The 21,768-nt window shown below is 41.8% G+C and overlaps 1 protein-coding gene across 5 annotated transcripts in view; it reads left to right on the top strand.

Moving 5' to 3' along the window:
• Positions 1-21,768, top strand: part of Ash1l (ASH1 like histone lysine methyltransferase) — a 162,365-nt gene that overhangs the window by 123,704 nt on the left and 16,893 nt on the right. For all 5 annotated transcript variants that reach the window (XM_041655483.1, XM_041655482.1, XM_041655484.1 and 2 more), the window contains 5 exons: positions 522-630; positions 1,391-1,555; positions 1,730-1,824; positions 8,700-8,854; positions 16,402-16,554. In XM_041655483.1, the coding sequence (XP_041511417.1) occupies positions 522-630; positions 1,391-1,555; positions 1,730-1,824; positions 8,700-8,854; positions 16,402-16,554 (677 nt within the window). The remainder of the gene's footprint in view (positions 1-521; positions 631-1,390; positions 1,556-1,729; positions 1,825-8,699; positions 8,855-16,401; positions 16,555-21,768) is intronic.

Consider the following 21,768-nt stretch of genomic DNA (forward strand, 5'->3'; position numbering starts at 1 on the left):
AGCACCCAGGAGGTGGAGACAGGAGGACCAAAAGTTCAAGGTTATCTTTGACTACCTAGTGAGGTTGAGGTCAATATAAGCTCCTACATGAGACCATGCCAAATAATAATGATAATAATAGTAATAAGCTGGACTTGTTGCTGTTCATCTTTAATCTAGGCACTTAAGGTAGAGACTGGCAGATCTCTTTGAGTTTGAGGCCAGCCTGATCTACAGAGTGAGTTCCAGGCCAGCTGGGGCTACACAATAATACTTCTTTTTCTTTCGGGGTGTGAGGTCTAGGTAGGGGTTTCTCACATCACTCTGCCTATTCTAGAACTCACTCTGTAGACTAGGTTGGGCTAGAGCTCACAGAGATCTGCCTGCTTCTGCTCCTGAGTGCTGGAATTAAAAGCATGATGACAGAAGACTCTCGAAAATATATAAAAGGAAAGGAACAAGGCTGTAGTTCAGTGGTGGGGTACTTGGGTCACATACAAGTGATGAGAAATCCCAACTTAGAATTTTGTCCTTTTCTCTAGGTCTGTTAATGGAGTGTACCGTATTGGACTCTATGCGCTTAAGGATGTGCCGGCTGGGACTGAGCTCACCTATGACTACAACTTCCATTCCTTCAATGTTGAAAAACAGGTAGGAATTTGAATTCAAGAGGGAGCCATTGAGAGTCACATTGAAGAAGACCGTTCTTCACTCTTAAGATGTAGGTCCCACTGTTTGAGAACTCCGGAGACCACAGTGTTCTGCTGCTGTTCTTTTCTTTACTCATGTCTTTTTTTTTTAATTTTTTTTCTTTTCTTTTTTTTGAGATAGGGTCTTTCTATATATAGCCCCTGGCAAGACTACAACTTGCTGTGTTGACTAGACTGATTTCGCACCTGAAGCAGTCCTTCTCCTTCCTTCCAAGTAGGGTGATAGCATGTGCCAGTATTCTTAGGTTTTATATTTGCTTTGGCCTGTGGGTTGATTGGTTTGTGACCAGTCTGAGGTATCCCAGGCTGATCCCCAAACTTAATTTGTAGCCTTGGGTGTTGTGATTTACCTGTAGAGTGCCAAGATTATAGGCGTGCATCATTACTTCAGTGATTCTAATCAGTCACTTCCCTCCCTTTCCTCCTTTCCTCTTTCTTCCTTCTGGTTTGTTGGAGTCAGGCTTCTCTCAGATATGCTGTGTTGTAGAGTAAACTCCAGATCTTCCTGACTCCATCTACCAAATGCTAAGATTATAGGGATGGGCCACCAGAATATATTTCAGTTGACTATTTGCATGTTTGCATTTAAAGTCCTTGATTCATGCTTAAAACTTTAGGGATCCAAGTCCTTAGGGCACACCCTCTGTGAACTTATAAAAAAGATATATACAGGGTTAAAAAAATATTCTCTTTCCTTACAGCAACTTTGTAAATGTGGTTTTGAGAAATGTAGAGGAATCATCGGAGGCAAAAGTCAGCGGGTGAATGGACTCACTAGCCATAAAAGCAGCCAGCCTGTGAGCACACATAAAAAGTATGGACGGTCGAAAGAGAAGAGGAAGTCTAAACACAAGCTGAAGAAAAGGGTGAATCATGATCTCATGGGTTTCCCTAACCGCTGCTCTGAGTCCCCTTCAGGCACTTCCTAGAATAAGGTTCACCACAGGGTTGCGTCTTAACGTTGGCTTTACAATTTCAGAGGGGAGATCTGATTTATTCTTTTTGTTTCTCATTGTGCTGTCACCCACATGAATTTTTAGAGAGGCCATCCCTCTGAAGAGCCCAGTGAAAACATCAGTACCCCAACAAGATTGACTCCACAATTACAGATGAAGCCAATGTCCAATAGAGAGAGGTATGGTTTTTAATATTGAGTTATTTTTAAACGACTTTAAAAAGTTATATGTGTTGGAAAAAGTTTTATGTGACTTGCTTGTCAACTTAAAATATGCTGAACTTCATGAATTTGGTTTGTTTTCTACATGAGATGTTTTGTTGTTGTTGTTTTTTTTTAAATCAATGACTTTTTTTGATTTATTTATTATGTATACAACATTCTGCCTCCATGTATGCCCGCACACCAGAAGAGGGTGCCAGATCTCATTACAGATGGTTGTGAGCCACCATGTGAGTGCTGGGAATTGAACTCAGAACCTCTGGAAGAGCAACCAGTGCTCTTTAACCACTGAGCCATCTCTCCAGCCCTCTACGTGAGATCTTAATTCAATTATAGGAAAGGTGTGTGTGCTTTTGTTTTCGTTTTTATACAGGATCTCACTGTGTAGCTAAGATTGACCTAAAATTCCCTCTATAGACCAGGCTTTCCTCAAACTCAGAGATCCACCTGCCTCTGCCACCAAGTGTTGAGATTAAAGGTAGGTATATGTTTAAAAATCATACTTGTATATAGCTCAATGAAAAAATAAGGAACACATAGAAACCATACCCAGCTGTGTATAATTTAAACAGAAATTTAAGCCGAGCATGGTGGTACAATACCTGTAGTGATGGAAACAGGAAAGTAGGAGTTCAAGGCCATCGTTGGCTATATTGAGATCAGGGCCAATCTGGGCTACATGAGATCCTGACTCAAAAAAAAAAAATTAGCAATATCCATGACTTTGTTACCAACATTCAAAGATATTTTCATTTTATTCTACAGGTATTATAAACATCTCATACCATATTTATCACTGCATAATTATTGCTATAGTTGTTAGACCAACTACTATATAATACCATCCTTGAAGAATTATGGGCTGGGGGGCTCGAGAGATGGCTCAGAGGTTAAGAGCATTGCCTGCTCTTCCAAAGGTCCTGAGTTCAATTCCCAGCAACCACATGGTGACTCACAACCATCTGTAATGGGGTCTGGTGCCCTTTTCTGGCCTGCAGGCATACACACAGATAGAATATTGTATACTAAATAAATAAATAGGAATTATGGGCTGGAGAGATGGCCCAAAGGTTAAGAGCACTAGATGCTCTTCCAGAGGACTTGAGTTCAACTCCCAGCAACCACATGGTGGCTCACAGCCATCTGTATTAAGGTCTGGTGCCCTCTTCTGGCCTGCAGTGGAGGTATACATGCAGGCAGAACACTACACATAATATATCTTTAAAAAGAAAATTAATGCACACCTTTAATCCCAGCACTCAGGAGGCAGAGGCAGGTGGATCTTTGGGAATTCGAGGCCAGCCTGGTCTACAAGAGCTAGTTCCAGAACAGGCTCCATAGCCACAGTGAAACCTTGTCTCAAAAAACCAAAAGAATAAAGAAAGAAAGAAAGAAAGAAAGAAAGAAAGAAAGAAAGAAAAGAAAAGAAATTAATGTAGGGAGCACAGGTGGTGGTGGTGCAGCCTAAAGGTGCAGACTAAAAGTCCCAGCACTCAGGAGACTTAAACAGGCAGAGCTCTAGTTTGGGGCCAGTCTGGTCTACAGAGCACATTCAAGGACAGCCAGGGCTACTCAGAGAAACCCTGTGTCTTGGTTAGAGTTTTTATTGCTATGAAGAAACACCATAACCACAGTAACCATTGGAAAACACGTATTACACTATAATTCATAACCGTAGCAAAATTACAGTTATGAAATAGCAATGAAATAATTTTATGGTTGGGGTCACAACAACCATTAGGAACTGTATTAAAGGTTTTTTTTTTTTTGTTTTGTTTTTTTTGGTTTTTTTTGGGGGGGGGGGGGGTTCGAGACAGGGTTTCTCTGGTTTTGGAGCCTGTCCTGGAACTAGCTCTTGTAGACCAGGCTGGTCTCGAACTCACAGAGATCCGCCTGCCTCTGCCTCCCAAGTGCTGGGGTTAAAGGCGTGTGCCACCACCGCCCGGCTTATATTAAAGGGTTAACGCATTAGGAAGGTTGAGAACCACTGGCCGGCCGAGAGTGCTGCCTACACAGGGTTCCTTTTTTGCCTTGTTTTGTTTTTTCTAGACAAGGTTTTCTGTAGCTTTGGAGCCTGTTCCAGAACTAGCTCTTGTAGACCAGGCTGACCTCGAACTCACAGAGAACTCACCTCTGCCTCCCCTGCCTCTGGAGTGCTGGGATTAAAGGCGTGTGACCACTGCCCAGTCACAGTAACTTTTACAAAGGAAAGCACTTGATTGGGGCGGTGGCATACACCTGGATCCTGTTTCCTATAAAAAAGCAGGAGTGAGGGAGTGAGCCATGGGAAGCAAGCCGGTGAGCAGCAGTCCTCCATGGCTCCCTCTGATGACGAACTGTAACCTGTAGCCCAATAAGCCCTTTCTCCCTAGGTTGTTTCTGGTGCTTTATCACGGTGACAGTGTCTTATTTAGGGCTTCCATTGCTGTCAAGAGACAACATGGCATGTTAACTCATATAAAGGAAAACCTTTTTTTTAAAGACTTTATTTATTATGTATAGAAAGTCTGCCTCCATGTATGCCTGCAGGTCAGAGGGCGCATGGTCTCATTACAGATGGTTGTGAGCCACCATGGTTGTGAGCCACCATGTGGTTGCTGGGAATTGATCTCAGGTCCTCTGGAAGAACAGTCAGTCTGAGCCATCTCTCCAGCCCCCATAAAGGAAAACCTTTAATTGAGATGTCGACTTACAGTTTCAGAGGTTCCGTTCATTATAGTGGTGGGACATGGCGCTATGCAGGCAGACAGGGTGCTGGAGGAGTAGCTGAATGATCTTGGAAGCAGCAGAAAATGGTCTGTGTCCTGGGAGTAACTTGAGCATGGGAGACTTCTCAAGGCCCTCTCTCTCAATGACACTCCTCCTCCAACAAGACCACACCTACTATAACAAAACCACACCTCCTAATAGTGCTGCTCCCTTTAGGGGCCATATTCTTTCAGACCACCTCATCCTGTCTCAAAAAAGAATATAAGGGACTAGAGATATAGCTCAGTGGTTAAGAGCACTTACTGCTCTTCCAGAGGACCCCGGTTCAGTTCCTAATGCCCATATGGTGGCTCACAACTATTTGTAATTCCTGTTCCGAGGGAAATAATGACCTTTTCTGACCTTCACAGGCTCGGAGCATATATGTGGAGCACAAATATGCATACAGGCAAAACAGCCATACACATAAAAATTAAAAAAAAAAAAAGAATGTAGGAACTAGTCATGGTAGTGCATGCCTTTAATGCCAGCACTAAGGCATTAAAGTTGGAGGCAGAACCAGATGAATCTCTGCAAGTTTTAGACCAACCCTCTCTATAAGCCAGTCAAAGTCAAATAATGAGAATCTAGAAATAGGGCTTAACTCAGAGGTTAAGAGCGCTGACTGCTCTTCCAGAGGTCCTGAGTTTATTTTCCATCAACTACAAGATGACTCACAACCTTTATAATAAGACCTTTTTCTGCCTTCTGGCCTGCAGGCATACATGCAGGCAGAACACTGTACACATAATAAATAAATCTAAAAAAAGATATAGAACCTGGAAATAAACACACAAATAAATAAATAAATGATAATATAAGTGGTCATAAGTCAATACATTGCTAACATGTAGAAGTTACATAATTTGATCCGCAGTACACATAGAGAAAAAAACATTGATTTGTATGTCTGTATCATTTTGATGTTTTAAACCAGGGCCTCAAGTTTCCTGCTCATACATGTCACATAAAACACACATGGATAAATAAAAATTTAAAAATAAATAAAAATTAGGCTTGATGCAAGCTTGGCTACAAACCTTTAATGCCAGCACTCTGGAAGTGAACTACATATAAAGACCTTGTCTCCCAAAAGAAAGAAAGAAAACTAAGTTTCAGGCTAGAAGAGATGGCTCAGCAATTAAGAACCCTTGCTTATTCTGATAAGAACTATCCCTATCAAAAGGAAAGAAAGAAGTTAGTCAGATGGCTAGATGGCTCAATGGGTTTGAATACTTTTTGTTTGTTTGTTTTTTGAGACAAGGTTTCTCTGTGTGGCTTTGGAGCCTGTCCTGGAACCAGCTCTTGTAGACCAGGCTGGCCTGAGATCCGCCTGCCTCTGCCTCCCAGTGCTGGGATTAAAGTCGTGCACCACCACCACGCGGCTGAGCTCTTTATTAAACCAATCAGAAAGTGCCTTAGCAGAGACACATGTTCACAATGTACAAAATAGAAAAAGAAGAAAATATTTTAGGAATTAGCTATTTATCAGAAAAAAAATTTCAAAGTCAGTCAAGCAATGGCGGGCAGATTTTTTATGAGTTTGAGGTGAGAGTGTTCTACAAAGCAAGTTCCAGGACAGCCAGAACTGTTAGACAGAACGACCCTGTCTAAGAAACAAAACAAACAAAAATGTTCAAAGTCAGTGTTATTCTTTTTCAAAGATACAGTGGTGGGGGATTGGTCTCACGATGGGCAGATGTAGCACAAGGGGTGGCAGTGACCAGAGGTCTCAGGGAAACTGCAGTGGGTGAGAGACAGACAGATAAGCCATGCAAAGAGAGTTTAGGTATAGGGTTTACTCAGTGGGTTGTGGAGGGACAAGGGAAGGGGGAAGAAGAGAGAGGGAGAGAGATAGCAGAAGTTACCTCTTCAGGGGAGAGAGCTCAGGCTGGAGGAGGCCTGCTTGTGCCTGCAGAAGGGAAGTTGGGAGTGGGTGGGCTTGTCTCTTAAAGGGACAGGGTACCCAGGTGACATACCAGGCCAACAGATCATAACAGTCAGGGCTGTTGAAATGGCTCAGGAGAAAAAAAAAAAAACAAAACAAAACAAAAAACAGCGGGGTGGTGGTGGCGCACGCCTTTAATCCCAGCACTTGGGAGGCAGAGAGGCAGGCAGATCTCTGTGGGTTCGAGACCAACCTGGTCTACAAGAACTAGTTCCGGGCAGGCGGATCTCTGTGAGTTCGAGACCAGCCTGGTCTACAGAGCTAGTTCCGGGACAGGCTCCAAAGCCACAGAGAAACGCTGTCTTGAGAAACAGAAAGAAAGAAAGAAAGAAAAAGAAAGAAAGAAAGAAAGAAAGAAAGAAAGAAAGAGGGAGGGAGGGAGGGAAATGCACTTGCCTCGTGATTTAAGTTATATTCCCCAGAATCCTTATAAAAGTGGAAGGAGAGAACTGACTTCACAAGATGTCCTGTGACCTCCAAGTAGTCACTGTGGCCCTCGCACTGCCTATATGCATATCATACGTGCATACACACACACACACACTCACAATAAATATATTGAAGGGCTAGAGCTGTGGCTAGTGGTTAAGAGCATTTTTTTTTTTTTACTTAGGTTCAGGATTTGGTTTCTATCACCAATCCAACAGCTGACAACTACCTATAATCTTAGTTCTGAAAGTTCAGGTGCCCTCTCCTGTCTCTGTGAGCACTGCATATATATGTTCATGCATGCGTGTGCATGTGCCCTCTCTTAATCTCTATGAGCACTGCATATGCATGTTACACACATGTACATGAAGACAAAACATTCAAACAAATAAAATAAAAATAAATAGGCTGGGTATGGTGGTGCATGTCTTTAATTCACACTTGGGAGGCAGAGGCAGACAAAATCTGTGAGTTTCAGACCAGCCTGGTCTACATAGAGAGTTTCAGATCAGCCAGAGCTACAGTGAGACTATCTCAAAATAAATTTGTGAATAAATGAATTTGTTTGTTTGGTTTGGTTTGGTTTAGTTTTCAAGACAGGGTTTCTCTGTATAACAGCCCTCTCTGTTCTTGACATCACTCTGTAGCCCAGGCTGGCCTCTAACTCACAGAGATCATCCTGCCTCTACCTCCCCAGTGTTAGGATAAAGGAGTGTGCCACCGTGCCTGACTTGAATAAATAAACAGAACCTCCCAGTTTGTATAAATAGCTGGATGTTCTGGTATACTTCTGTACTCTTAGGAGTTGGAAGTCTGAAACTAGAAGGTTACACGATTTGAGTTCAGCCTAGACTATAATAGTGAATTCAGGACCATAAATAAAACAAGATTTATACAACATTCCAAAAACCTCTGCTTTCTCATTTATTTATTTTCTTACCAAATGTTTGAAGATAATATAGGACAATGGTATTTAGTTGTTTTGCAAGTCACACTGTCTTTCCCAAGTAGGCTTTCTTTTTTTTTTCTTTTAAGATTTATTTATTTATTATGTATAAATAGTACATATGTTCTGCATGCCTGTATGCCAGAAGAGGGCACCAGATCTCATTATAGGTACCTGGGAGGTACCATGTGGTTGCTGGCAATTGAACTCATGACCTCTGTAAGACTAGCTAGTGCTGCCGGGCGGTTGTGGCGCACGCCTTTAATCCCAGCACTCGGGAGGCAGAGGCTGGCGGATCTCTGTGAGTTCGAGACCAGCCTGGTCTACAGAGCTAGTTCCAGGACAGGCTCCAAAGCCACAGAGAAACCCTGTCTCGAAAAACCAAAAAAAAAAAAAAAAAAGAATAGCTAGTGCTCTTAACCTCTAAGCCATCTCTCCAGTACCCAAGTAGGCTTTCAAGTCTGAGTCCCCTAAGTGCTCAGATAACCAGTGTGAATTGCCAGCGTCAAATTCTGTAATTGTCTTTATTAAAAGCTCCAAACTCAGCCAGGCGGTGATGGCGCACACCTTTAATCCCAGGTCTTAGGAGTTTGAGGCCAGCCTGGTCTACAGAACTAGTTCTTGACAGCAAGGACTGTTATACAGGAACCCTGTCTCGTCACTGTTCTGCTCACCTACCTATGTCACTTAGCAGCAGTGGAGAGTGAGCATGTAATAAAGTCCTACTGGATTATTAAGGAACACCCCTCTCTTTTCTTGCAGAAACTTTATATTAAAGCATCATGTGTTCTTGGTCCGAAACTGGGAAAAGATTCATCAGAAACAGGAAGAAGTAAAGCACAACCGTGACATCCACTCAACATCATTGTATACCCGTTGGAATGGCATCTGCAGAGATGACGGGAATATTAAGTCTGGTAAGGCATAGGAAGACTTATTCTTTTGTTATTTTGTTTTTTGAGGCAGGATCTCTCTGTGTAGCCCTGGCTATTCTGGAACTCTTAGTAGCCAAGCTGACTTCAAACTTACAGAGATTACCTGCCTCTGCCTCCCAAGTGCTGGTAAAATTCTTGTGCCACCACCATCTTTCTTGGAAGACTTATTCTTAATTCTATAAAATTATTCAAAAATGATCATTTTAATTACTTTTAAAAAATCAGGATTGAAGAGATGGCTCATCTTTTGGGAGCACTGGCTGACTTTCCAGAGAACCCAGGTTTACTTCCTAGCACTCCAGGAACCATAGTGGCACACTGCCTCTATGTAACTCCAGTTCTAGGAGATCCAGTGCCCTCCTCTAGTCTCCATGGACACTTCATGCACAGGGTATATATGAATACAGGCAAAATAAATGTTAAATAAAAAAAAAATTTAGAGCTGGGTATGGTGGTATACACCTGTAATCCTGGCACTCGGACAACAGAAGCAAGGAGTTTGAGACCAGCCTAATCAAAATACTGTGTTCCAGGCCAGCTAAGACTACCTTATTGTATCTATTTGGAGTGGGTAAATTGCCCAGCTTTTTTTTTTTTATTGAAGGGTATGTGTATATAAATGATGTAAGGGTTGGGTCATGTGTGCCTCAACACATACGTGAAGACTAGAGTGCATTTCATGCAATTAGTTTTTTCTTTCTAAATTTACATGGCTTCCAGAGATTGAAGTCAGATCACCAGGCTTGCATGGGCCAGGCACCTTTACCTTCCCCTGTCTCAGTTACTTTACACAGTGATGGCAAATGCATTATGGAGAGAAAAAAAATCATAACCATAAATTCAAGGACTTTGCTCACATATTTACATAAGAACTATACATCCAACGCATCTGGTTTCCTTTTTCCAGTCTTTTTGAGTGAATGTTAGAAATAGCCTCATTATTTGAGCTAGGATCCAGTCCAGAACAGATGAGATACAGCCTTGTCTGTGCATCCTTTTGTTTCTTTAGTTTTATTTTGACACTTTGTCTCACTGTGTATCTCTGGCTATCCTAGGACTCACTTTGTAGAACAGGCTTGCTCTGACTTACAGAGATCCACCTGCTTATGTTGACAGAGGTTTCTGTCTCACCCAGTCCCAAAGCTGTTCAGTCCCAAAGAAACACACAGAGGTCTACATTAATTATAAACTGGTTGGTTTATTTTTTATTTTATTTTATTTTATTTTTTGATTTTTCGAGACAGGATTTCTCTGTAGCTTTGGAGCCTGTCCTGGAACTAGCTCTTGTAGACCAGGCTGGCCTCGAACTCACAGATCCACCTGCTTCTGCCTCCCAAGTGCTGGGATTAAAGGCATGCGCCACCACTGCCTGGCTAACTGGTTGGTTTATATTAGCTCAGGCTTCTTATTATTTAACTCTTACATCCTACATTAACCCATAATTCTTGTCTGTGTCAGCCGTGTGGCTTGGTACCTTTTATCACTGAAGCATTCTTATCTTGCTTCCTCTGTGTCTGAGTGAGTCTGAGTGATGACTGATGAATGAGCCTTTCCTCTTCCCAGAATTCTCCTATTCTGGTGGCCGTGTCTCTGGTTCCTGAATCAGCATTTTATTAAACCAATACAAGTAACAAATCTTTACAAGGTACAAGACATTCTTGTCCCACAACATGCTTCTGCCTTCCAAGTGCTAGGATTAAAATCTCACCACAACACCTGACCCATGAAATGTCTAGTGTAGGATGTGGTTGTGCATGCCTTTAATACCAGCTCTTGGGATGTGAAAGCATGAAGATCCGGGGTTCAAGGCTAGCCACAAGCCATATAGTGGCTACACCAGAGCCTGTCTTTTTTTTTTTTTTTTTTTCACCTTTTCTGGACAGGGTTTCTCTGAAGCTTTGGAGCCTGTCCTGGAACTAGCTCTTGTAGACCAGACTGGCCTCAAACTCATAGAGATCCACCTGGCTCTACCTCCTGAGTGCTGGGATTAAAGGCATGCACTGCTACCACCCAGCCAAACAAGAGCCTGTCTTATTGAAAGTTAGGAAGGAAAATATTAAAAAGATCATGTTCAGAATCAGCAAAATGGTTCAGCAGATAAGACTCCTGCTACCAGACCCAACAACCTGAGTTTCCCTGGGACCCATATAGTAGAAGGAGAGAAGAGACTTCTGAAAACTGTCCTCTTGTTTTCACAAGTGTTCTGGGACATACGCACATTCACAAAGGTAAGTAACTAACTATTAAGGGGGGGGGGGGTAGGGCGCAGACATGGTGGCACTACCTGTAGCCCCATCATTTGTGAGGTAGAGGCAAAAGAACCGAGTATTTGAAATCACCATTGCAGGCCAGCCTGAGCTAGCTGCATGAGTCATTACACTGTCTCAAAAGAAAGAGCCAGGCTTGTGACTTAATGAATACCTATAATTGTTGTGATATGAGCGGTGGGCTGCTTCCCGCCACCCGGCTAGCTTTACCTGAAATAATTACACGGAAACTGTATTCTTTTAAACACTGCCTGGCCCATTAGTTCCAGCCCCTTATTGGCTAGCTCTTACATATTGATCTAACCCATTTCTAATATTCTGTGTAGCACCACGAGCTGGCTTACCAGGAAAGATCTTAACCTGCATCTGTCTGGAGTGGGAGAATCATCGCGACTCTTGATTCAGCTTTCTTTCTCCCAGCCTTCTGTTCTGTTTACTCCGCCTACCTAATTTTCTGTCCTGTTCAAGGGCCAAGGCAGTTTCTTTATTTAACCAATGAAATAAACACAAAAGTCTCCCACATCATATAATCAGCACCGAGAGTGAGGCAGGCAGATCATCATCAGTTTGAAGCCGGCCTGGGACACAGTGGCCTTGTTTCAAATTAATTAATTAATTAAATAACTTCTTTAAAGAGGTTTTGTTTCTTGTTTTGCACTTAGGAGACAGGGTCTGTGTAGCTCACACTAGCTTTGAACTTGCTATATACCTGAGAATGACCTTGAATACCCATTCCTCCTTTCTGTGTCTTCATAGTAGTGGGATTATGACTTTTGGTCAGTTTTCTTTGTCTTAGAAAGAGTGGCAGGCATGAATGTGGAGGATAGAAGACACCTTGTGGAAGTCCTGGGGCTCAAACTCGGGGCATTAGACTTTTCATCAAACTTCTCCTCCCACTTAGCAATCTCACCAGCCCAGAGAAAAATGAATTTTTTTCAGATTTTTAAATCCTTTCAGCAGTTTGGTATTAGAATCTCTTTGAAGTTACAAGCCAAACAGTTCAAATCTTATAGCCATGTACTGATTAGACACGTCTATCCCTGGACTGGTAACAATGACCCAGATCTGGGCTGGGTGTTGCCAGATTCTTGGCTTTTTACTCAAGGAATTAAAATAAAGACTCACTTGGATTTTGAAAAAGTAGCAGAGTAACGTTTTTGAAAGCAGATCATAAGACAGGTTGGATTCCTGTCAGGAGTAACCTCAGGGCACGAGGGAAAGTGCTTGACTGTGGGCCTCCTTTCGGGGGTCAGGAGTCTCAGGAGTTTGGTTATTACGCTTGTACTATGAAAACATTTTCTATTGTAACTAACAGAACAAATTATATAATCATTTTTCTAGGGGGCTGGAGAGATGGCTCAGTGGTTAAGAGCATTGCCTGCTCTTCCAAAGGTCCTGAGTTCAATTCCCAGCAACCACATGGTGGCTCACAACCATCTGTAATGAGGTCTGGTGCTCGCTTCTGGCCTGCAGACATACACGCAGAAAGAATATTGTATACATAATAAATAAATAAATATTTTTAAAAAAATCATTTTTCTATTATACTCATTTTTATGAATCTCATTTGTAATCCTGTGTACATCCAATTGTGTATAGGCCTAGCATGGTGAATAGGGACCCTTCCCTCACAGTTCACTCTAAGTGTACATTTTGTCTTACTTTGCACGCATTCAAAACCTCCAGTTTACTTCATAAGTCGAGTATAGTTGAAAAAACTCTTAAGTTTGATGCTTTGTTTGTTTGGTTTGGTTTGAGTTTTTCAAGACAAGGTTTCTTTGTGCAGACTTGGCTGTCCTGAAACTAGCTCTGTAGACCAGGCTGGCCTTAAACTCACAGAGATCCACCTGCTTCTGTCTTCTGAGTGCTGGGATTAAAGGCGTGCGCCACCAGCCTGCCAAATTTAAGGGGTTTTTTTTTGTTGTTTTTTGTTTTTTTGTTGTTTTTTGTTTTTTTTTTTTTTTTTTGGTTTTTCGAGGCAGGGTTTCTATGTGTTTTTTGTTTTTTTAAGGAAAGGGAAAACTCACTCCATTGTTCAAAGTAAGGTGTCTATGCAGTTCCATACAGGAAGGAATTTGTCACAGTTTGGGTTTTTATTGCTTTGAAGAGACACCATGACAACACCTATAAAGAGAAACATTGAATTGAGGTGCTGGCTTACATTTTTAGAGGTTCCGTCCATTGTCCCTGAAATGCTTTTTAGGGAACATGGTGACAAGCAGGTAGATGTGATGCTGGAGGAATTAGCTGAGTTCCACATTTTACAGGCTAGAATAAGTCAGCTGACTCACTGGGTGGTATCCTGAGCAAAAAGGCAATATTCCCTTTGGGGGCTATTTTCCTTTTTTTTTTTTTTTTTTTTTTTTTTTTGGTTTTTGGTTTTTCGAGACAGGGTTTCTCTGTGGCTTTGGAGCCTACCCTGGAACTAGCTCTGTAGACCAGGCTGGTCTTGAACTCACAGAGATCCGCCTGCCTCTGCCTCCCGAGTGCTGGGATTAAAGGTGTGCGCCACCATCGCCCGGCTCTCTGTAACTTTGGAGCTTGTCCTAGAACTAGCTTTTGTAGACCAGGCTGACCTCGAATTCATAGAGATCCTCCTGCTTCTGCCTCCCCTGTGCTGGTATTAAAGGCATGCATGGCCACCACCTCCCACCCGGCTTTTCTCTCCCTTCCTTGCCCCTCCCCTTCATCCCTCTCCCATGAACTCCATGTTCCCAATTTACTCCAGAGATCTTGTCTTTTTCTACTTCTCATATAGATTAGATTCATGTATGTCTCTCTTAGTGTCCTCTTTGTTGTCTAGGTTCTCTGGGATTGTGAATCGTAGGCTGGTTTTCTTTGCATTATGTCTAAAAGCCACTTATGAGTGAGTACATATTATATTTGTCTTTCTGAGTCTGGATTACCTCACTCAATATGTTTTCTTGATCCATTCGTTTGCCTGCAAATTTCAAGATGTCATTATTTTTTGCTGTGTAGTTCTTTAGTGTGTAAATGTACCACATTTTCCTTATCCATTCTTCAGTCGAGGGGCATTTAGGTTGTTTCCAGGTTCTGGCCATGACAAACAATGCTGCTATGAACATAGTTGAGCACATGTCCTTGTGGTATGATTGAGCATCCTTTGGATATACACCCAAAAGTGCTATTGCTGGGTCTTGAGGAAGGTCGTTTCCTAATTTTTTGAGAAATCGCCACACTGACATCCAAAGGGGTTGTACCAGCTTGCATTCCCACCAGCAATGCAGAAGTGTTCCCTTTTCCCCACAACCTCTCCAGCATAAGTTGTCATCAGTGTTTTTGTTTTGTTTTGGGTTTTTTTTGTTTGTTTGTTTTTCGAGACAGGGTTTCTCTGTGGCTTTGGAGCCTGTCCTGGAACTAGCTCTGTAGACCAGGCTGGTCTAGAACTCACAGAGATCCACCTGCCTCTGCCTCCTGTGTGCTGGGATTAAAGGCGTGCACCACCATCGCCCGGCTCATCAGTGTTTTTGATCTTGGCCATTTGCATTTCTCTGATGGCTAAGGATGTTGAACATTTCCTTAAGTGTCTTTTAGTCATTTTAGATTCCTCTGTTGAGAGTTCTCTGTTTAGGTTTGTACTCCATTTTTTTTATTGGACTATTTATTCTTTTAATGACCAGTTTCTTGATTTTTTTGTATATTTTGGAGATTAGCTCTCTGTCCAAAGTGGGGTCGGTGAAGATCTTTTTCCATTCTGTAGGCTGTCATTTTGTCTTGTTGACCATGTCCTTTGCTTTACAGAAGCTTCTCAGTTTCAGGAGGTCCCATTTATTAAATATTTCTCTCAGTGTCTTTGCTACTGGGGTTATATTTAGGAAGTGGTCTCCTGTGCCAATACATTCAAGTATATTTCGCACTTTCTCGTCTGTGAGGTTCAGTGTGGTTGACTTTAGGTTGAGGTCTTTGATCCACTTGGACTTGAGTTTTGTGCATGGTGATAGATATGGGTCTATTTTCATTCTTCTACATGTTGATATCCAGTTAATGCCAGCCCCCTTTGTTAAATATGCTTTTTTTTCCATTTTATATTTTTTGCTTCTTTGTCAAAAATCAGATGTTCATAGGTGTGTGGATTAATAGTGCCACTCCCTTTGGGGGCTATTTTCATTTTAAACTACCAAAGGGTCCTATCTTACAAGTAACCTGGTGAATTATTCAGAGAGGGGTGTGTATGATCAGTGTCTAATGCTGCCACTTGTTAAAAGAAAAGTGTGTGCCTATACAAAAAGGAGTCCCAAATTGCTAACCACTTCCCTATGATTGCCTCCTTCCAACCTAAATACATGAAAATAAGAAAACAAGCCAGGCGGTGGTGACCTATACCTTTAATCCCAGCACTAGGGAGTCAGCCTGGTCTACATGGTGAGTTCCAGGACAGGCTGCAAAGCTACAGAGAAACCCTGTCTCAAAAAAACCAACAACAACAAAAAAAATTATTTGAGCCAGGTGTGATGACATTCTATAATCCCAGTATTTAGGATGCAGAAGCAGAGGAACTGCGTATTTAAGGCCAGCCTGATGTATATGACCCAACCAGAGCAATGTAGTGCCAGGCACACTGCCTGTTCCTAAATTCACACGCGCGTGTGCGCACACGCACACACACACACATACGTGCATGCACTCCAGTTTGCCATCCTCCTCCTCACATTGACTTTGGCAAGACTGTTTTTAGCAGCACTGCAAGAGAGGATGTGAGCTGGAAATAGAAAGAGTACTTCCTGCAGCTTAGACTCGGCTCACTCACACGTTTATCTAAAGACTTTTGTATATTAAGTGTGTAAGTCTAGAGGAAGACATGACATACCAGGACACTGGAGTTAGAGAAGGTTGTGAACTACCTGACATGGGAGCTAAGAATTAAACTCAGGTCTTCAACAAGAGCAATAATACAAACTCTTAGCTGCCGAGAGACTTAAGGGTGGGAGGGTGTAAGCAGCATGTTAATATAGGGAGGAGAGAAGAAAGTGAGAAGGATGGAGGCTGCTTAGACTCATTATGGAGTATATACACTTGGAGCCACTGCACTCTGTAGCATTTACCACTATATAGAAACAGTAGTGTTTTCTAGTTTTTTATGTAGGGGAAGAGAAGCAACTACGTGCCCACTAATTCTACTTAATTTCCTAAAGATATTAAGATAATAGATTTAAAAAAAATAGAAAGAACTAGTCAGCTGGAAAAGAAAAACATGCATCAAATTCTTCATTTCTTGAACCGCTTTACACCTTCTCTTTGCAGATGTCTTCATGACCCAGTTCTCTGCCCTGCAGACAGCTAGATCTGTTCGAACAAGACGCTTGGCAGCCGCAGAAGAAAACCTGGAAGTGGCTCGGGCAGCACGCCTAGCACAGATCTTCAAAGAGATCTGTGATGGTATCATCTCTTACAAAGGTATGCATGTCACTCACCCTCTCCTGAGAAGCCCTAGATCTCATGAACCAGCAACACTGTAGCATATGAATTTAAGAGACGGATTTGTTCTTATTGTTGTTATTAGATAAGAGATTTTAGATTTTCTTTTTCATGTGTTTGGGAGCCTGCACTTACCTGTGTACCACATGCATGTCCGTTACCAGCAGAGGACTGAAAAGGACATTGGATCCTCTGGAACTGGATTTACAGATAACTGTGAGCTGCCATGTGGGTACTGGAATCCTCTGCCAAAGCAGCCAGGGCTCTGCATCCTTACATTTTTAAAAAGATTATGTGTTGGGGGGAGTCAAGTTTGTCCATGTCCATGCAGTGCTCGTGGAGGTCAGAAGGTGGTGCCAGATCTCCTGGAGCCAGAGTCAGCTTACTAATGTGTGAATTAAACTCAGGTCTTCTCTTAATTGCTGAACCATTTCTCCAGCCCCATGTTCTACCTTTTATCAGAGATAGAGAATCATAAAACAAATAACCTGGTTAGGAATTTGAACCCAAAGCATTGCACTTATCAGTGTTGTGTTTATTTTTTATAATTAAGTACTGTTTTTATAAATAATTTTTTTAAGTTAGAGGATAGGTAATCTTTATGTCTAATTTCCATCTGTTGATGAGGTAATATTGCAGTTGTAAACTTATCAGGGCTGGAGAGTTGACTCAGTGGTTAAGAGCATGATCTGCTCTTCCAGAGGACCTGGGTTCAATTCCCAGCATACACATGGCAGCTCACAGCTGTCTGCAACTATAGTTTCAGGAGATCTGACACCCTCACATAGACATGAATACAGGCAAATCACCAATGTATGTAAAATAAAGTCAAATAAATTTTTAAAAATTGTAAATGTATGGAACCAAATAGAAGACTCGAATATCAATCCACACATTTTCAAACACCTGATATTTGATAAAGAAGCAAAAAATATCAAATGGAAAAAAGAAAGCATATTTAACAAGTGATGCTGGCATAACTGGATATCAACATGTAGAAGAATGAAAATAGACCCATATCTATCACCATGCACAAAATTCAAGTCCAAATGGATCAAAGACCTCAACATAAAACCAGCCACACTGAACCTTATAGAAGAGAAAGTGGGAAGTACACTTGAATGCATTGGCACAGGGAACCACTTCCTAAATATAACCCCAGTAGCACAGACACTGAGAGAAACAATTAATAAATGGGACCTCCTGAAACTGAAAAGCTTCTGTAAAGCAAAGGACATGGTCAACAAGACAAAATGACAGCCTACAAAATGGGAAAAGATCTTCACTAACCCCACATCAGACAGAGGTCTGATCTCTAAAATATACAAAGAACTCAAGAAATTGGACACTAAAAGAACACATAATCCAATTAAAAAAAAATGGAGTACAGACCTAAACAGAGAACTCTCAACAGAGGAATCTAAAATGGCTGAAAGACACTTAAGGAAATGTTCAACATCCTTAGTCATCAGAGAAATGCAAATCAAAACAACTCTGAGATTCCATCTTACAACTGTAAGAATGGCCAACATCAAAAACACTGATGACAACTTACGCTGGAGAGGTTGTGGGGAAAAGGGAACACTTCTGCATTGCTGGTGGGAATGCAAGCTGGTACAACCCCTTTGGATGTCAGTGTGGCGATTTCTCAAAAAATTAGGAAACAACCTTCCTCAAGACCCAGTAATACCACTTTTGGGTATATATCCAAAGGATGCTCAATCATGCCACAAGGACATGTGTTCAACTATGTTCATAGCAGCTTTGTTTGTCATGGCCAGAACCTGGAAACAACCTAAATGCCCCTCAGTCGAAGAGTGGATTTAAAAAAAAGTGGTACATTTACTCATTGGAGTACTACACATAAGAAAAAAATAACGACAGGAAATTTTGCAGGAAAATGGATGGAGCTAGAAAGCATCATTTTGAGTGAGGGAACCCAGACACAGAAAGACAATTATCACATGTACTCATTCATAGGTGGTTTTTAAACATAAAGCAAAGAAAGCCAGCCTACAAACCACAATCCCAGAGAACTTAGACAACAATGGAGACACTAAGAGAGACTTACATAGATCTAATCTACATGGGAAGTAGAAAGTATAGAAAAAGACAAGATTTCCTGAGTAAATTGGGGGCATGGGGACATTGGGAAAGGATTTCAAGTGGGAGGGGAGAGGAAGGGAGGGGAGCAGAGAAAAATGTAGAGCTCAATAAATATCAATAGAAAATATATAAAAAAAAATTTAAGTGTAGTAGCCTATGCCTTTAATCCCAGCCCACGGAGGATTGTTATGGTCCACACCATAACAAGGGAGGCCTTCTGGGGGTTGCTTGGGGCTGGCACACGCCTTTAATCCCTGACTCAGAAGGCAATGGCAGATAGGTCTCTGACTTCAAAGCCACTTTGGTCTACAGAGTGAGTTCCAGGACAGCCAGAGCTACACAGAGAAACCCTGTCTCAGAAAAACAATATACAGATCTTTTTTATCACTGTACATAGGTGGTACACATTCATGCAGGCAGATCCACGCACATCAAGATAAATAAAAATATCTGCCATCCTGTGACAGGGATAGCACAAGAATTAGAAACTCAAGATCTTCCTTGCTTGCCTAGTGGCTTGAAACCAGCAGGCACACAAGCAGGAGCAAGAATTTACCCTAACCAGGCGGCAATGGCACACACCTTTAATCCCAACGCTCTGAAGGCAGAGGGAGGCAGATCTCTGTGAGTTCGAGGCCAGCTTGGTCTACAAGAGCTAGTTCCAGGACAGGCTACAAAGCTACAGATAACCCTGTCTCGAAAAACAAACAAATTAAAAAAAAAAAAGAATTTACTCTAAATGTCTTTTTTTTTTTTTTTTTTTGATTTTTCGAGACAGGGTTTCTCCGTAGCTTTTGGTTCCTGTCCTGGAACTAGCTCTTGTAGACCAGGCTAGCCTTGAACTCACAGAGATCCGCCTGCCTCTGCCTCCCGAGTGCTGGGATTAAAGGTGTGTGCCACCACCGCCCGGCTAAATGTCTTAGTTATTTCAGTAGTTATAGCTCATTCTTTATGAACAATTATTCTTATTGCCCACCTATCATTATTTACCATTTCCAGTACATATTCTATATCCTTCATAATCCTGCTTAATTTTGGTCAGGAGGGGGTAAAGAAAATATTTTTTTTTTAAAAAAAACTATCTTTTCTTGTTTTACATGCCAAACCATTTTTCAATCCCTCCTTTTCTCCTGCTCCCTCCACCTTCCCTTGCCACCTCCCCCCCCCCCAAAAAAAAAACTCCCCGTGCTACTCCTCAGAGTGGGGAATGTTTCCCATGGGAAGTCAACAAAGTCTAGCACATTGATTGTATTGAGGCAGGGCCAAGGCCCTCCCCATTATATGTAGGCTAAGCAGGGTATCCGTCAAGGGAGAATGGGTTCCAAAAAGCCAGAACAAGCAATAGGGATAAATCCTAGTCTCATTGCCAGTGGCCCTACAGTCTGCTCCAGCCATACAACTATCACCCACATTCAGAGGGACTAGTTTGGTCGTTCCCTCGCTGTCAGTCTGGAGTTGGAAGGCTTTCTTCCATTAGCTCAGGTAAACTGTTTCAGTGGATGGTCCCCATCATGGTCTTGACCTCTGCTCATATTCTCACTCCTCCCTCTCTGTGACTGGACTTTGGGAGCTCATTCCAGTGCTGTGCTATAGTTCTCTGCATCTGCTTCCATCAGTTGCTGGATGAAGGTTCTGGGGTGGTATTTAAGATAGTCATCAATCTGACTACAGGGCAAGGCCAGTTCGGGCACCCTCTGCTTAGGGTCTTAGCTGGGGTCATCCTCGTGGATTCCTTGGGAATTTCTCTAGTGCCAGGTTTCTTGCTAGGCTCATAATGGCTTCCTCAATCATGATATCTTCTCTTGTTCTAGGTCATTGACTTCCCTCATCTTGACCATCCTGTTCCCTCTAGATTAGTTTTGATTTGCAATTCTCTGTTTAGACCTGTACCCCATTTTTTAATTGCTTTCTTTTCTATTTTATAATTTTAGCTTCTTTTTCAAAAATCAGGTGTTCATAGGTGCATGGATTAATATTTGGGACTTCGATTCGATTATATTCATCAACCTGTCTGTTTTTATGCCAATACCAGGCTGTTTTCATTACTGTAGCACTGTAATAGAGCTTGGTGTCAGTGATGGTGATCACTCTAGAAGTTCTTTTATTATACAGAATTGTTTTGGCTATCCTGGGATTTTTGCTTTTCCATATAAAGTTCAGTATTGTTCTTTCAAGATCTGTGAAAGAATTGTATTGGGCTTTTGATAGGGATTACATTGAATCTGTAGATTGCTTTTGGTAGGATTGCCATTGTTATTATGTTGATCCTACCCATCAGGAGCATTGAGATCTTTCTATTTAATTATATCTTCTTCAGTCTCTTCCTTCAAAGACTTGAAAAGTTATGTTGAACAGGTCTTTCACTTGTTTGGTTAGTATTACCCCAAGATATTTTTATGTTATTTCTGGCTATTGTGAATGGTGATGTTTCTCTGATTTCTTTCTCAGCTTCTTTATCATTTGTATATAGGAGGGGGGGCTACTGATTTTTAAAAATTCTTTTTTTTTTTAGTTAATCTTGTATCTTGCCACAGTATTGAAGGTGTTTGTCAGCTGTACGATTTCGCTGGTAGAATTCTTGGGGTCACTTATGTATACTATCATCTCACCTCTTGGTCCACTGTGTGCAGTTGCAGCCTGTTCTTCAGAGTTCCTCTGAGGTCACAGGGATGGGTGGGTTTTCCTGCTTGATTTTTAATATATTGTTTTATCTCTGGGGGCAGAAGGGAGTAAGGTTTTCATTCTCAACTTTTAATGTGGAAGATTCTAGTTTTTTTTAATTAAAAGATGTTTAGGGTCTGGAGCAATGGCTTAGTAGTTAAGAGTACTGTTTGCTCTTGCAGAGAACACACATTGAAATTTCCAGCCTGCGTAATGGCTCACCACTGCTAATAACTCCAGTTCCAGAGTATCCAGTGCTCTTTTCTGGCCTTTGGGGGCACCACGCACATCATATAGTACACAGACATACATGGCAGCCAGAACACCTGTACACTTAAAATAATAATTTTTTTCTTTTCTTTTTTTGGTGGGGGGAATTCGAGACAGGGTTTCTCTGTGGCTTTGGAGCCTGTCCTGGAACTAGCT

This window comes from Microtus oregoni, unplaced genomic scaffold (genome assembly GCF_018167655.1).
Source record: "Microtus oregoni isolate MIOR12 unplaced genomic scaffold, Mior012 000007F_ref0000211, whole genome shotgun sequence".
Lineage (NCBI taxonomy): Eukaryota > Metazoa > Chordata > Mammalia > Rodentia > Cricetidae > Microtus > Microtus oregoni.